Source organism: Labrus mixtus, chromosome 5 (assembly GCF_963584025.1).
Source record: "Labrus mixtus chromosome 5, fLabMix1.1, whole genome shotgun sequence".
In the NCBI taxonomy this organism is placed as follows: domain Eukaryota; kingdom Metazoa; phylum Chordata; class Actinopteri; order Labriformes; family Labridae; genus Labrus; species Labrus mixtus.
In genome coordinates this window covers 28,700,058-28,715,227 of record NC_083616.1, presented here as the reverse complement: position 1 = coordinate 28,715,227, position 15,170 = coordinate 28,700,058, and the positions used below count along the sequence as shown (strand labels likewise).

The following is a 15,170-nucleotide window of genomic DNA, read 5'->3' as shown; positions in this document are numbered from 1 at the left end:
TAATGGTTGTGGGGGAACCTCATTTGAGAGCTTTCCATGCAGTGTCATAAAACCTAAAACCTTATTTTTACAGTCTATGCCTAAATCACGCAGATAATCGTACTCTCGCGTTGTCGTACTCTCGCGTTGTTTCCACACAAACCCCCCCTTTGACAGTTTGGGCTCGTCGTCTCATCACAACATCATCAGGGCGCTGCAAGCAACGCTCACACACACACAGCAGCGGTCCTCCTTTATTCGGAATTGGTCCTACAGTTCCTTTCCTGTACAGGTTTGTAAAATCTTTTTTATTATATTAAGCACAACGCAGGTTCATTTATGAGGCTAACATGGCCTGTTCGCTCTGTATTTAGGATTATTGTTAGCAGATTGCCCCGTTAGCTAGCCCCGCTGTCGCAGACAGGCGGCCGTCAATGACTGACTAGTCCAGCAGGTGCAGCAGACAGCAGCCTGTTCTTGGTCTTCTTACTTTAAACGTATAGTTTAAGCTATAAATGGCCTTTAAATGATGATTAACATCAACTCCCGAGCCGAGTAGTATTCTGACAAAAAAATATGAGCATGTGATATTTTCTAAAAATGTGTTTTGGTTGTGGTTTAGTGCAGCTAAATCAGGTTGTTGTGGCCAGGCCATCAACTGTCCCCTTACATCCGATCTGTTTTTGCAAAAAGCTTCAAATAGATTACCCTAAACAAAGGCTTCAAACAACATCTATGCTCCTCCTCGACCCACACATACCAGAGCATGACCTCAGGTATTCAGGTGTGTTTTCCCAGCTGTGCCTGTCTCTTAAGAGGAAATAAAGGGCTTTGCAGTGTGACTCAGTGAGGTTTGGAAAAGCATGATTAAGGGGTAAAGATCAGGCAAAATGTCTAGTAATGGAATTATATATTTGAATATAAGATAAGATATACTTTATTCATCCCAGCAGGGAAATTTAGGTGTTCCAGCAGCCAGCATACATACAAACACACAACACAACACATATATACATACATATCCCACTCATACAAAAAACATGAGCCCACAATACATAGCCAGGATAAAAAAGTGGTATGGATGGTCCATGTGCATAAGTAGCTGTTACTCATAGATAACAGTACAAAATACTAGCTCTGCCAGTGCGTAGTATGATAGATAAATAAATAATTATTATAAAAAAGCAGTCAAGTGTGCAAATATACAGTTTGATATATGCAGCTCAGGCTAAAGTTTAAAAGTTTAAATGTTAAATTAAATGTATAACCTTGCTATAAGCAGTGTGTTAAAGAAGCAGCAGCAGCAGCATTTTTTATGACTCATCTTATCTCAACTCATAAATGCTTCTGTCCTCACTGCACTGCTAACTCTTAGACCTGTGGAAATGCAATATTATATGTGAACTGCAGCTGGATCCAGGTGCTCTAGCTGTATGATGTTTTATCATTTTGTCCTTATAGGTTTTGGTCTTATCTGTGTTTTATGTCATGCAGTGAATACAAACACGTATTGCTTTTTCAGACCTCGTGTTCAGATTACCTCGTCTGCAGGTCTTTTGTCTCCAGAAATTTGAGATCTTTGGCATTAGGGCAGCACCTTTTGTTTTGTGTAAAATAAGTCAAGAGGTTCTGTCGGTGTGTATCTCATAATAGTTATGTCCTTATCAATATGAGTCTACGAACGAAAAGGAACTTACACGACTATGGTTAGTTAAGGTTTCTCATCAGATGGTTTTTAACACGGGGGTAAACAAAAACCTGAATTTATGATGGAAGGAATGACACAGAGTAAATGATTGATTATGCTGATCTTTCTTTTTCAGTAAGGTCTTTATTTTCTCTCTTTTGCAGACGACATGAAATGTTGATGTGGTGAAAATGAACAAACCCAAAATGGCCACAGAGAAAGGGTGAGTTTTTCTAAGTCGACACAAACGCATGCAGACTGTGTTATGTTTGCAATGTGAGATCTGTTCACATCTACCGTTTCTTTTCCGATGAGGACTTCACTTTTCCTTCCCTGATGTGCTGAACATTTCTACCTTTCAGCTGTCTATACATCAGTGACACCACTGTGTGTCCTCTTGTTGGACTATGGGGGGTTTGAAAGGTGCTGGGTCTGTTATCCTCACGTGAACCTTTCGCATGTATTTGTAATGAAGACTTAGAATAACCGCATCATCATCATCAGTGCAGCGGAAACACGACAGAAACATTCTTTTCAGTGTCTGAGTTCAGGTTTGCATGTTTATTATTTAATCTTCTGAGAATTAAGCAGCGTATTTGTTTAGGTTTAACTTCTCCTTCAGTGTTTTTGTTTGTCCATACTTGCCTAACATTTTTTGCAGCTTTCCCTTCTTCTATCGCTCTCTCTCTCTCTTTCTCTCTCTCTCTCTCGCTCTCTCTCTCTCTCTCTTTTCCCCCTCCGTCTCACTCTTTTTTGTCTTTATAAGGACATATCAGAAACTTTGCTCCACTGGGTACAATCACAGACTTTTGATTCTCTGCCCCATGTTTGCAGTTGCTGTACCAACAGCTGACCTCTGACCTTGTGTTTCCAGTCGAGCGATGCTGAGCTAAGGTTATAAATGGGGGATGGGTCACTATCTCAGAAATAGTGAAGGCCCAGGAGACAGCAGTAATAGTCATTGAATGAAATAGGAATGTTAAAGAATGATTTTTTTGTCAGCATGGATTGCCAATTTGTAATTTTTTGTACCCCTGTACTATCATGAACACATGTTGTTGTTTTTTATTATTATGATCTTGGCTTTGACATGTATGACTCACTGTGAGCGTTCGTCTAATTTTAAACCGATTAATACTGGTTCTGCAATCCTGGACAACACATTTAGACAGATTTCATCTAACTGGGATTGTACATGCACGATCATGACACATAAGACTGTTTGTGATGCTTATATCGAGCCCTGCTTTCTAGTTGGATTTCAATATGCTTGATTTCTTTCTTTGTATATTTATTTCTCTCCTAAGCCCTGTGCAGGACATTTTATTCAATGAAGTTGTACGTATTAAAATAGGGATGGGGAAAAAATGGATACAGCTGTATATCTTGGTCGTGACCCGTGTGATACAATACAGTGTAAGACTTTATTCTCCCCCAGGGGAAATATGTTGTCACAGCTTTGCACAGTTGGTACACAGGTTTACATATATGACAACACGGCACATGAAGAAAAAATATAAACAACAGGAAGAAACACATAGACGAGCAATTATCAAGTCAGTTATTCAAACTGTATGATATTTAAATACTAAACAGTTCAGTGTTTTTAACTTCTCTGCCAACTCTCCTCAGGTGAAACGTTCACTTTGTGATTGAATGACAAAACGGTGGTTTTTGAATCGCCCTGCTGCACCTACATGATGAGCAACCCCTCTGTCTGTATCTCCAGTGTTCCCAGTAACTCCAGGGTGCTGATGCTCCTGGGACAACTGGAGAGGATGAACGGAGAGGCCATGGGGAGGGATGTGGAAACGGCGAGACAGGTCACTGCGAAGATACTTCATCTCATTCAGACACAAGGTGAGAGCAGAGACATGAACACACAATGACACACAATGCACCTGACTCACATCAAAACTAAAGAAAGGACGGATCGAGCATCGTCCTGTATTTATGTAGTAGTTAAGGTAAGTGATGTCTGGCTGGTGGGCTTGAGAGGTAAAACAGTGAGCAGCACTGCCCCCTCTTGGTGCTTTCTTTTAATGAAGTACTGCATGAGCATTCAATTACATAGTTAGTACAGCCACATAACTGCACAATATTCATGCTGTACAATATTTTAAAGTGTATTTTTTTTAGCTGCAATTAACATTGTGGATACCTTTTTAATAACTAACGTTTTAAAAAGATGCACTCTAAATTATTTTAATGCTTAATAGTGTTAAAAAAGTAAGGAAACTTTTAAAAAACTTCAGATTTTGAGTCATGATTTCAACTGAAAGTTGCCACCAAAGAAAGAGAGAGAGGGCAAACGCTGTCTTACCTTAAGTCCCGCTGTTTCATGAAAATGTAAAAGTTGTGATTTTGTCTCTTGCAAAAGTATTTTTCTGTACCAGGCAGCGCTATGTTCAGGTTGTTAATTAAAAACAAAGTTAAAAAATACTTAGAGCATTTATTTCACAGTACAGGTGCGTACGTACTGTAGGAGAGAAATGAGTCTTTGAAATGAAATTGCACGCAAACTCTTGCACATTTTCTGAATTTCACAAATACATTAGCAACATTTCCACTGACACTTCTCAGGTTCTTTCTGCGTCTCATACAGCGGTTATTATTTTGTCTCTTTCTGCATCAATGCCAAACATTGGAAATGTACCAACATGTTTCTAAATGTATTAGTGAAATATAGACAGTGTGCAGGAGTTGTACGTTCTAGACGCCCAATACGGGATGTCCAGAACTTTTATTTCTGTTGCCATGGTAATAATACAGGTATGAAGTTTAAATTCTGGTATAGTGACGACCCTACATTAAGTGCATGTTCAACATACAGCAGAGCAATAGAAAACATGTTTAATAAACATCTATCAATCAATCAATCAATCAATCAATCAATCAATCTTTATTTGTATAGCGTCAACTCATAATAAGTGTTATTTCGAGACATTCGACAAAAAGCAAGTAAAAGACCTTACTTGTTGCTATATTACAAAGACCCGGCTTAATCCATCATGAGCACTTTAGCAAAGCAGCAAAAGTTACAGTGGTAAGAAAAAACCTCCTTATTAAAAGGCAGAAATCTTCAGCAAATCCCCGGATCATGACAAAACCTCATAGCCAAAGCTGCGCTGGGCTTGAAAAAAGGGATAGGGGGAGAGATGGGATAAGATGAAGGAAGAGGGATAGGGAAAAGGGGGGTGGGGGGTGTTGTTCAGGCAGGCAACCACAGTTTATCACTCCTTTACTGAGCAGTAATGGTTTCAGGTTGATGTTGGCTTACCTCCCTGGCATTCCACCGACAGGAACATCTAGTCTGCTTTTTGATTTATGAGTAATCCATAGTTTTGTTAGGTAAGTGAAGTCTGTTTGTATAGAAGCGTTCACAGACTACATCACAAAGTGCTTTACATACAAACAAATACACAATAAAAAACTTGTAAAATAGACACACACATAACATTGGTGGACTGTTAGAAAAGGTATTACGTTTCCCAAGAACCAAAGATAGAGATCATTTTCGTTTCAATACCCACAATGCAGCTTGACCACAGCTCAGTCAGAGGGTTGTGTAATTTAGCCTGGAGCAGAGATGAGGAGTGGGCTACAGAGTTTTGTTCAGCTCACTTTTTTTCCAGTGTCACACCAACATGTTTGAAATTTAAAACATTTGGGCTTTAACGCGTGCAGAAAACAGCCACATTTTTCACCCGGAGTTTCTCCTGCCAGTATTTTTACCGCAGCAAGTCAGAGTGAGCTGATGTGAGAAAGCAGCAGGATTTTATCTGAAGAATTCACCACGAGCCAATGGGAGGGGGGAGTGACGTTTCTGTTTAGTGTCTGCATGCTATCGCTTCGATCTCCAGTGTGCAGGGTAATTAAACGTCTGCATTATGTTTTCTGTTCTTCAGTATGTTGTTCTCCGCTCTTTTGTTGATGTTGTCATTCTGTTGAACTACACGTAGCATTGATATAAAGGCAAATATTCTCATTATAGCGTTGTGTAGCACACTCTGTTCTCGGTCCTCAGGAGGTTTACCTCAGGAGACCCCCCCCCCCGCCCCCCCTCCTGTCTGACAGGGATAGTCTCCCCTCTTTGAGGAGCATATGTGAACAGTCAGGTCAGGAGAATATCCCGAGCAGTCCTCCTGAAATGATCTATATTTTCAGGAGTGAATGTGTGAAAACAGCTAAACCCATCTGACAACTCAAATAACATCACTTGAGGCCATTTCTACATTTAAAACACCTTTTTTTTACGACTTTATCTGTGGTATTCCCAAAGACCTGTGGACCGACCCTGATGTAGAAATATCCCGTCAGGTTGGTTAATCTATTAAAAACGTGTTCAGTCCACTTGCTGTGTAATCATAGACGGGTAAGTCGTGGTAGTCAGAGTGTGGATGGATCGATACAGCGTCTCTTGCCGTAGTTATCTAGTTACTGTTTTGAAAGGAGAGCAGAGAAGGAGATGTGACAGCAGAAGGCTGAAACATGAGTGTGTCTCAGGGTCTTAGCAGGGTGTCTCTCTGCCTCTCTGCACAGATGAATGGAAATCTCTGAAGCAAGCATCACTGCTCTGCTGCTTTGACAATTAGTTAATTAAAAAGACACTAAAGATCCTCAAAGTGCTCGTAGTTTCTTTATCAAGACAAATGAACAAACATTCTCAGGATACAAAAACGTCTCTTTTGAAAACACTCGTTCTACGCTGACTGAAAACAACTTTAAAGGCAGGGTTGGTAATTTTTGAAAACTAGCATGATTTTGAAAGTAGCATTCCCTCAGTGCTCCGTCTGCAGCCCCTCCCCCTCCCCTCTGTGCTCCCTCAGAAGCCACGTCCCTCACTTACATGCACAAGCGCCATCGGTCCAGAAGCGGACCTCAGCTCATGCTTTGAGTGTGGGCTGGTGCAGGCGAGGGGTAGAGAACAGGCAGGGAGACAGGGAGGCGTCTGATTGGTTCATCAGTTTGGTACCTCATGGCAGACAATGGTTGAAGTTTTTACAAGCTTACAACTGATACAGATGATGGATTTTCTTAATTCCTTTTTCAGAGAACATGAGTTATTAATTTCTGTCAGGACCTAAAGACAATTTAAAAAAAAATCTTAAAAAGTGTATCAGGAGAAAATTACCCACCCTGCCTTTAAGGCATGATATTGAGTGTCATAATTGTTTTTTTTTTTACCACTATTACATATTTTATAGACTAAGTAATAAATTGTTTTAATACAAATGTATATAATATTGCCAGATGAATTAATAATGAAAAGACTTGATACTTAACGTGTTAAAGTCAAACTAAAAGCCAGAGTGGATGTTTTGTTTGTTTGAATGCAGGCTGCTGATCAGTGCTTCAGTGCTGTGAGTGAAAGGGAAAGCTCTGTTTTTATTACACTATTATGAAATGTTGTTAATGTATTAGTGCAAAGAGCTTGGCGATATGTCAAAAAAACTAGAAATAGAACTTCAAATGAATGTAAGTTATATGTTCTTTTAGAAGGGGAGGTTCTCCTTCTCATCACAGTAGTGACTTGGAAAAACAGTCTATCAGTGGAGGTCTTGACCGGTCTTGATTCAAAATCCGGAGTCCGTCCAGTCTGAGACGGAGACAAGTCCGAGTAAAAATGTGCTCGATTCTGAGACGAGACTAAGACCTTCAAAAATTTGTCTCGAGACCGGTCTTGAGCCCAAGACCGATTTTTAGTACTACTACACTGGGATTAATATTGTTTGACTATTACTTGAATCGTATCTCATTTCTGGTCCTTGTTTCCCCCACGTGTCTGCTTACCTTGTTACTCCATATTTTTAAACCTAGATTTTAAATTAATGTTGCTTCTAGTTTTCAGTTGCGGCATGTTTAAGTGTTTGTTGTGTAGGTGTGTGTAAGAATCTGAGATTATACTCAGGTGTGTCGAGTGAAGGATTCTGCTGAATCATCACTTGGTATTTTCAGCTTGCTGTTATGCTTTGAATTTGCCATTGAACTTCTTCCCTCTCACTTTTCTTAAATTTTATTACCCCACTCTACCAACAATTTGTTGCCCCCCCCCCCCCCCCCCCCACACACACAAACACACACACTTCAAAAAGACACTCGTCACACTGGTTAATCCTCCGTGACTGATGGGCGCGGTGGAAACCATTCTGTCTGTGACCCCTGTCCATCATGTTATGTCAGCTGTTGCTCTCATCTGCTGCGGGGCTGCATGTCACAACCGGCCTGCAGCTTCAACTTGAAATGTTCATGTGTGTGACGTCTGTTAGGGGGTCTGTGAACCTGTTCACGGTAACTATACACCCCAGGAGGGACTTTGCTGTACTCTAGTCTCATGTTCAGAGTCTTAAGAGCTTAGGAGGAAGTCGAGATACAGAGAGCGAGAAGAAGGATGATGTGGAGAAAGTGAAAAACAACAGCATGAGGGCGGGGCTGTTGAGTCATACATGTAATAAAGGCAAATAAAAACAAAATATAGAAAATCACTTTATAAACTAAAAGACTTGTGCTTGTTTATTTTTTATTAGAGAATGAAGTAAGACCCAGTGGCAGGCAGCAGATCTCTATTTCACAGTACAGGGTCTCTCTTTCTCCTCACAGTGCAGAGTAGGAGGAAAGGGAGGACAGGGTGGAGGGGGGAGATAAGGGGACTCCTGTGGAGAGCGATCCTATGCGGTTGACAGTTTTCTGTAGGAGCAGTTGATGATTTAGTTTCTGGTAGCGTGTGAGAGCAGGTGCTGATAACTGTGTTCAGGGCGCCCTGCCCCTGAGCTCGCTGTGTTGGTACACGGCTGGAGGGACGGGGATTGGCCAGTCGAGCAGGGAGAGAGAGAAAAGCAGCGGAGTCCCCGCCACGCTTCATAAAGACCGTCAAACTCTTGAGTGCTGCTAGGACTGCACAGGCATTGAACCTGCACGGGATTTTGAACATTTTGGTTTTTGTTTTTTTCCCACCCAAAGCGCTTAAGAAGTTTGATTTTTTTTGTTATGAAATGGAGTACAGCTACACCAGGAGATACTACGCACCTGTGGTCACTGATGACCCGCCAGGTAGGCTGCAAAATGAATTATTCAGGCTTCAAATGGAATACATGAGTTATAAATAATCTATCAAATCAAATAGGAACTCCTTAGAATAGCGTCAAGTATCTAGTTTCTTCACACTGGCTTCCCGTCAGTTTTAGAATACAATTCAAGATTCTGGTTCTTACTTTTAAAGTCCTGCAGGGTCAGGCACCGGCCTACGTCTCAGAACTTTTACGACCTTACACTCCCTGCAGATCTCTGAGGTCTTCTGATCAGGGTTCGCTGGTGGTCCCACACTCCAGACTGAAGACCCAGGGAGAGGTTGTAGAGCCAAAACTTTATAAGGTCTTCTTTGTTTTTGTTTAATGTCTCGATCTCTCGTCGCTTCCTCTGAATGTAAAAACACGTCTGAGATTTTAAGAGTCGTGTTGTCTGAAGCAGGATTCGGGACAGCTGTCCATCATTCAGCTGAGGGGGTCCTGCAGATAAGATATTCTGGACCTTTTTAGTGGAACGCTCTGCCTCTGGGTTTAAGATTATTGTGCACTGTTGACTCTTTTAAAAAGCAACTTAGGACCTACTTTTTCAGACTTTCTTTTTATTCATCTGTTTTGTACTTTGTTGATTTCTTTCTGTTTGTTCTCATCCTTTTGTAAAGCACTTTGTGACTCTCTGTTCTTGAAAGTTGCTTTATAAATACAGTTATTGTTATGTTAGAAGTATAATGACAATCGTAGGAGAACTACGGATACGTGCTTTTACTAATACTTGGTTTTTTTTGTTTTGTTTTGTTATGTCTGCTCAATGCTGCTCCATGTCTGTCCTGCATGATATCCATTTTTTATATTAACCAATTGCTGCTTTATGTGTATCCTGCATGGTTTATGTATTTTCTCCTGTAGCTGCTCACCTGTCTGCTTAATTACTGTCATGATATTTCTATTTTTGTAGCTTTTAGCGATGTTTGAATTTGTTTTTTTTTAGGGAGCCTTTTAGAAAATCTGGCCTGGGACAACAGATGAAAATTAGCCTTTTGGCTAGCTCTGGCATATTTACAGAAATGTTTATCAATATGCAATGTCCCTGTAAAATAAAAAAATAATAAATAAAACTAACATTTCAAACATTTAACTTTAAATATTTCACTCAAGTCGAGTGATGGTGGATAATGACTCAGAAAAACAACTTCTGCTATGCTGTACTTACTCAAACCTTCACTGAAATAATTCAACAGTGGTTGCTTGGTATTAAGCTGAATTAAACATGTTTTATTTAAAATATATCTGTATCACAGGAAACATCATTTGATACATGAGGGAGGGAGGATGAAGTCAGGAAACGGTAAAATACTGTTACTCTATTAAATGATGCGATATAAAAAATATGGTATGATTGAACTTTATTACAGTTACTTTCCGTGAACACGACGTCTGTCCGACTCAGGCCTGAAACGTTTTCATAGCTGCAGTAGTGGTTGATCCCTCGTTTTTCTAGACTACGTTGCTTGTAATGTTTTTGATTTCAGACTCTGAGTCGGCAGTAATTATTCAACGTGCATTTAAAGAGCAACATCTACATCTCTCTCTGTATTTCCGTTTTAATTTAAGAGACACTTAAAAAGTCAAATCTTAATAAAGCACACACAGTTCAGCAATTCAAATAAAATCACAATTATTCCAAAATGCAGAAAGTTGAAAATAGAAAAGCAACTCGATATGTGTGTGCTTTAAAGCGTGAGCCTTTCATGGTTTTGTTTTTAAGGACGAGTGATGAAATGTCATTATGTTTTGAAGAGTTTTAAAAAGTCTGGCATGACAGAAATGTTTAAAGAGGTCACCGCTCTGAAGTGTGTTAACGTGTGTGTGTGTGTGTGTGTGTGTGTGTGTGTGTGTGTGTGTGTGTGTGTGTGTGTGTGTGTGTGTGTGTGTGTGTGTGTGTGTGTGTGTGTGTGTGTGTGTGTGTGTGTGTGTGTGTGTGTGTGTGTGTGTGTGTGTGTGTGTGTGTGTGTGTGTGTGTGTGTGTGTGTGTGTGTGTGTGTGTGTGTGTGTGTGTGTGTGTGTGTGTGTGTGTGTGTGTGATCTTGTGCTCAGATATGCACACAGTTGTTCTGGTGTGGAAAGTGAATTAGTGGACAGTGTGTTTTTGTGTGTCTTGTTTCTCCTTTAATATATATATCGATCGAGAGTAGATCCTTAAACCCAAGGCTCACTGCTCGGCACCTTTCATTTCCATATTCACCTGCTGATATGATGTTTTTATAAACAGAGATGATGTGTAAGTCTAGACACATGCACCACGTCTGTGTTTTAAAATCATTACCAATGATGGGGCGGCTGTGGCTCAGTTCGTAGAGTCGGTCGTCTCTCACTAGAAGGTCGGGGTTCGATCCCCAGCTCCTGCAGCCACATGTCCGATGTGTCCTTGAGTAAGACACTTAACCCCAAGTTGCTCCTTCTTGTCAGCGGCGTATGAATGGGATTAGATACTTCTGATGGTCACCTTCCACAGCAGCCTCTACCATCAGTGTGTGAATGTGTAGGTGTGACCTGCGGAGTAAAAGCTCTTTAAGTAGTCAGAAGATTAGAGACACAAGCTCAAGTCCATTTACCATTTACAAAGTGCATAAATAATGTAAATAAATAAAATGGAGGTCTGTGTGAGGTTTAATTCATCTATTCTTAGAGGAGGATATTCATCTCTAACCCCTCTGTAAATGTTAATGCTTCAGTGTTTGTTTCCAACTATCTGTCCTGTATCTGTGCCTGGAGAGTTTGCATTTGTGTCCGGACGGGACAGGAGTCACTGCGGCCTCTTCAAAGAGGTCAGGAATCTGTCAGCTACTAAATTACAGAGCAAGCACACGGTACACTGTGGAGGTGGTGAAAGTCCGGAACGAGAAGAGAGGCTGTAACTTAACCACTTGTTCAGCTGGACAACGGGAGAAAGTTTAGAGCTCACGTGTGTAGAAGCTAAATATGACACAGTGTGCTTTTAACAGATCCAGTATTTAAAAGAGAATGTAGTAGATTATTTACAACCACATATAATGCATTACAGGAGTCCTCGTGTTTCTTAGAGGACACTTCCTGCTGTGTTTGGACCACCAACCCCAAAGTTACTTTACAAGATTCAGTACTCTATAACTTCTCATTTATTTATACAAGTTTTTCTATTTGTTTATGTGTTCCAGAGAAGAGCGGGAAAGAGGTGATGTCCAAAGGCTCCACTGGAATGGAGGTCATCCTATCTTCACTGGAGGTCGGGCTCATTAACACAACTGGACACGACCGCACTTTAACAACAAGCACGTTTTATTTACACAAAATCAGGAGCTTGATCTAAGTCAGTGACACACCTGTGTTTGTGCTAAGCTAACCTGATGCTAATAGAAGCTTCAGTTTTACTGTGTGAGATTATATCAAGCCTGGCATTTGAAGGTGAATTACTGTATTCTTTGTCAGTGTTTCTTTAAGAAGGTCTGTTCTTACTTTGAGTCAGAAACAAATGATGACTGTGACGTGAGGTTTTCTTTAATAAGCTAACTGTGAAAACATAAAAAGTGGAAACATAAGAGACAGATCGATGCAACAGCTGAGGGAAACTCTGCTGCAGATCTTGTTGCACATGTTGAATAATGTCTGTTACAGAGAAAGACAAGGTTTATAACAGGTTTAATAAATCGGTAAGGATACCTGTGTGTGTGTTTAGTTTAAAAAGTGTATTGTTTGTGTGTTGTGCAGAGCTCCCGGGATGTCCAGACAACTCTGAACATTTTGTACATTCTTACCGAGCTGCTGACTGTTGGTGAGTACACATTTCTCTTTTAATATTTCAGGAACTGTTCCAGTCTCTGAGAGCTGAGAACTGTTTCCTCCTTAATCATTGTTTGTTATTAAGTTTCATTGAAAATTTATTTGGTAGAAAAAAACAGGAATGTGAAAAATGACATGTTTTAAAAGTAAAAGGCCCTACACTGATTGACAGCGTTTCTACGCTGACGGCGCCCACAACCTCAGTTTCAGATCACTTCTCACTGGTGCTTACTGTTGCTAGGATACCAAAGTTCTTTGGTTCCCCTGATAGTAACCACTAAGTTAGCTTTACATTTCTTTGTATGCTTGATTTTTGGTTTAAATCAAGAAAATTCTACAAATAAAACAAGAAGTTTTCCTACTACAAGCAGCAGCTTTAGACCTGACAGTTTTACCCTTTAAAGAACAGATCTCTGCATGCGTGAGATAAATCTATGTTTTTACTTAATTGATTTTGGAAGTCCCGCCCCTTCTTGATTGTTATTGGTTGATGAGGGAGAAGTGACATTTAGAAGCGGTTTTCAACTGAGAGTGCTGTGAGCGCAGCATCAACAAAACGCTGAAGCTGAGGGCATGTTTGTAGTCAGGACGCTGAGAGCTGAAAATGCTAAACTAGCATTTGGTTTTGTATTGAAAATGGGAAAAAAAAACACTGTTAGTTGAAGACAGCCCTAAACAGTTAATTGTGTTTATGAATTGAACATTTTAGCTGGTATTGATAATATAGCGGTCATTCTGTCTTTTCAAGGATTTCAACCTCATATGCGTAGCTTCTATGTTTTACTCTCAGACAATCACTGCCTCTGATCGCTTTGTTGTAGTCCCATCTTGAATGACATAACCTCACATCTAATGCTTTTTATTTGTTGTTTTCCGTCTCAGGCAGAGGCCGCAGGGCCGGAGTATTCGTGTCTAAAGGAGGAACGGGAGTATTATTTCAGATTCTGATCTCTGCAAGTAAAGAGTTGCCTCCTAGTGAGGAGCTCATGCTGCAGCTTCATTCGCTGCTGGCAAAGGTCGGCCCTAAAGGTACGCTCACTGTCACGTCTGAACACAAGCTGGCATGATGAGTTTCTTTGTTTCTTTACCAAAGCTCATTGTGCGTTGAGATCTTACAGCCCATATTAAAAAACATTCTCTGTGTAATCACTGACCTTACAACCTGTGTGTGTTCAGACAGAAAGTTTGGTGTGAAGGCCCGTTTGAGCGGAGCGCTGAATGTCACAGTCAACCTGTTGAAACAGAACCTACAGAACACCAAACTGCTTCTGCCCTGCCTGCAGGTTCTCAGGGTTTACTCCACCAACTGTAAGTCGTTTGAGTCCATTTCATATTATATATGAATATATATCAGATTGTCTCCTTTCTGTCTTTGAGCATCAGCAGAACATCATCAACAAATATAATAATCTAACTAATGAAATCCTACAAGTACACTGTAAACTATCTTATTATGTTCACCTTAAACCAGGGGTGGGCAACTGGCGGCCCAGGGGCCACATGCAGCCCCCATCAACCCTTAAAGTGGCCCTCAGGTCAATTTTAACATATCAATTAATTGGAATCAAGAAGAAAACATGACAAAATCTGCCATGAAATCATGAAAACCAGAAATATGTCCATAATAATATTTGATCACTGGTATATGTTGAGTTAAATTCGAGACATAATTGACTGTAATTGTTTTTGTATCCTACAATTTGGCCCTCTGGCAGTGAGCCATCCCTGCTTTAAACTGACTCAGTTGAATTCAGTTCTTATATTTCAGCTGCTGTAATGTCTTCTCTTTATGTGTCTGTTCATTAAAAGCGGTGAATGCTATTTCTCTGGGCAAGAACGGAGTGGTGGAGCTCATGTTCAAGATCGTGGCGCCGTACAGCAAGAAGAACACCAGCCTGCTCAAGTACGTCAGGACGATCGAGCCAGCATGCACGTCGTGTTATAACAGACTAGTGGCATCCTCAGGCTTTTGTCTTTTAACATCAGTCATTGACGTCGTGTGTTCAGCAGACCATGTAACCCATTTGCCCTGTTTCTAAATCAACAGGGTAGCTCTGGACGCACTGGGAGCTCTGCTCAAATCCAGTGAGTAATTTACTTTGTAGCATTGACTTTTGACTCCTCGGTGGTTTAGCGTAAAGATCTTTAATCAGTGTTTGTGTCCAGTACCGCTCCCTTATGTCTCCCTCACCTCCGTCATCATTTTACCCTTCGCCTGTCCTTGATTGATTCTCTGTTTTTTTTCAATCAAACACAGTTAATGTTCATTTAACAAGAATGTCCACTCTCAATACCCCACTCACCCCCCTCTGTGTTTCTTTTCACTCCTCCAGTTCTTTTTTAATCTTAGCCCATAACTGTCAAGTAAAAGTTACCAGTGCTGCCTCTCTCTTCTTTCTCTCTGCAGAGACGAATGCTCGCCGTGCAGTCGATGGCGGACATGTTCCGATCTTGTTGGCTCTGTACCTGGACTGGCATCGCAACGACACAAGACATCGTCACATGCTGATCCGTAAAGGGCTGCTGGTCTGCCTCAGGAACATCACCAACATCAAGCTGGGCAGGAAAGCCTTCATAGACGCTGACGGCATGAGGGTCCTCTACAACTCCTCCACGGTGTGTGAGAATGTGACACACTCATGGAAGGCAATATTATGAGCGTTTGC

The 15,170-nt window shown here is 40.8% G+C and overlaps 1 protein-coding gene across 4 annotated transcripts in view; it reads left to right on the top strand.

Annotated features, from left to right (window-relative positions):
* Positions 1 to 168: 168 nt before the first annotated feature.
* agtpbp1 (ATP/GTP binding carboxypeptidase 1) overlaps positions 169 to 15,170 on the top strand; it is a 36,222-nt gene continuing 21,220 nt past the window's right edge. For 3 of the 4 annotated variants that reach the window (XR_009673138.1, XM_061038876.1, XM_061038875.1), the window contains exons 1-10: positions 169 to 271; positions 1,831 to 1,889; positions 3,396 to 3,526; positions 11,883 to 11,950; positions 12,433 to 12,496; positions 13,387 to 13,533; positions 13,681 to 13,812; positions 14,314 to 14,407; positions 14,552 to 14,589; positions 14,912 to 15,120. Coding sequence is in view for 3 of the 4 variants with exons in the window: in XM_061038876.1 (XP_060894859.1) it covers positions 1,858 to 1,889; positions 3,396 to 3,526; positions 11,883 to 11,950; positions 12,433 to 12,496; positions 13,387 to 13,533; positions 13,681 to 13,812; positions 14,314 to 14,407; positions 14,552 to 14,589; positions 14,912 to 15,120 (915 nt within the window). In the remaining variant the exon portion in view is untranslated. Of the gene's footprint in view, positions 272 to 1,830; positions 1,890 to 3,395; positions 3,527 to 8,400; positions 8,717 to 11,882; positions 11,951 to 12,432; positions 12,497 to 13,386; positions 13,534 to 13,680; positions 13,813 to 14,313; positions 14,408 to 14,551; positions 14,590 to 14,911; positions 15,121 to 15,170 lie in introns of those variants that run through there. The other variant, XM_061038877.1, reaches the window with a different exon arrangement.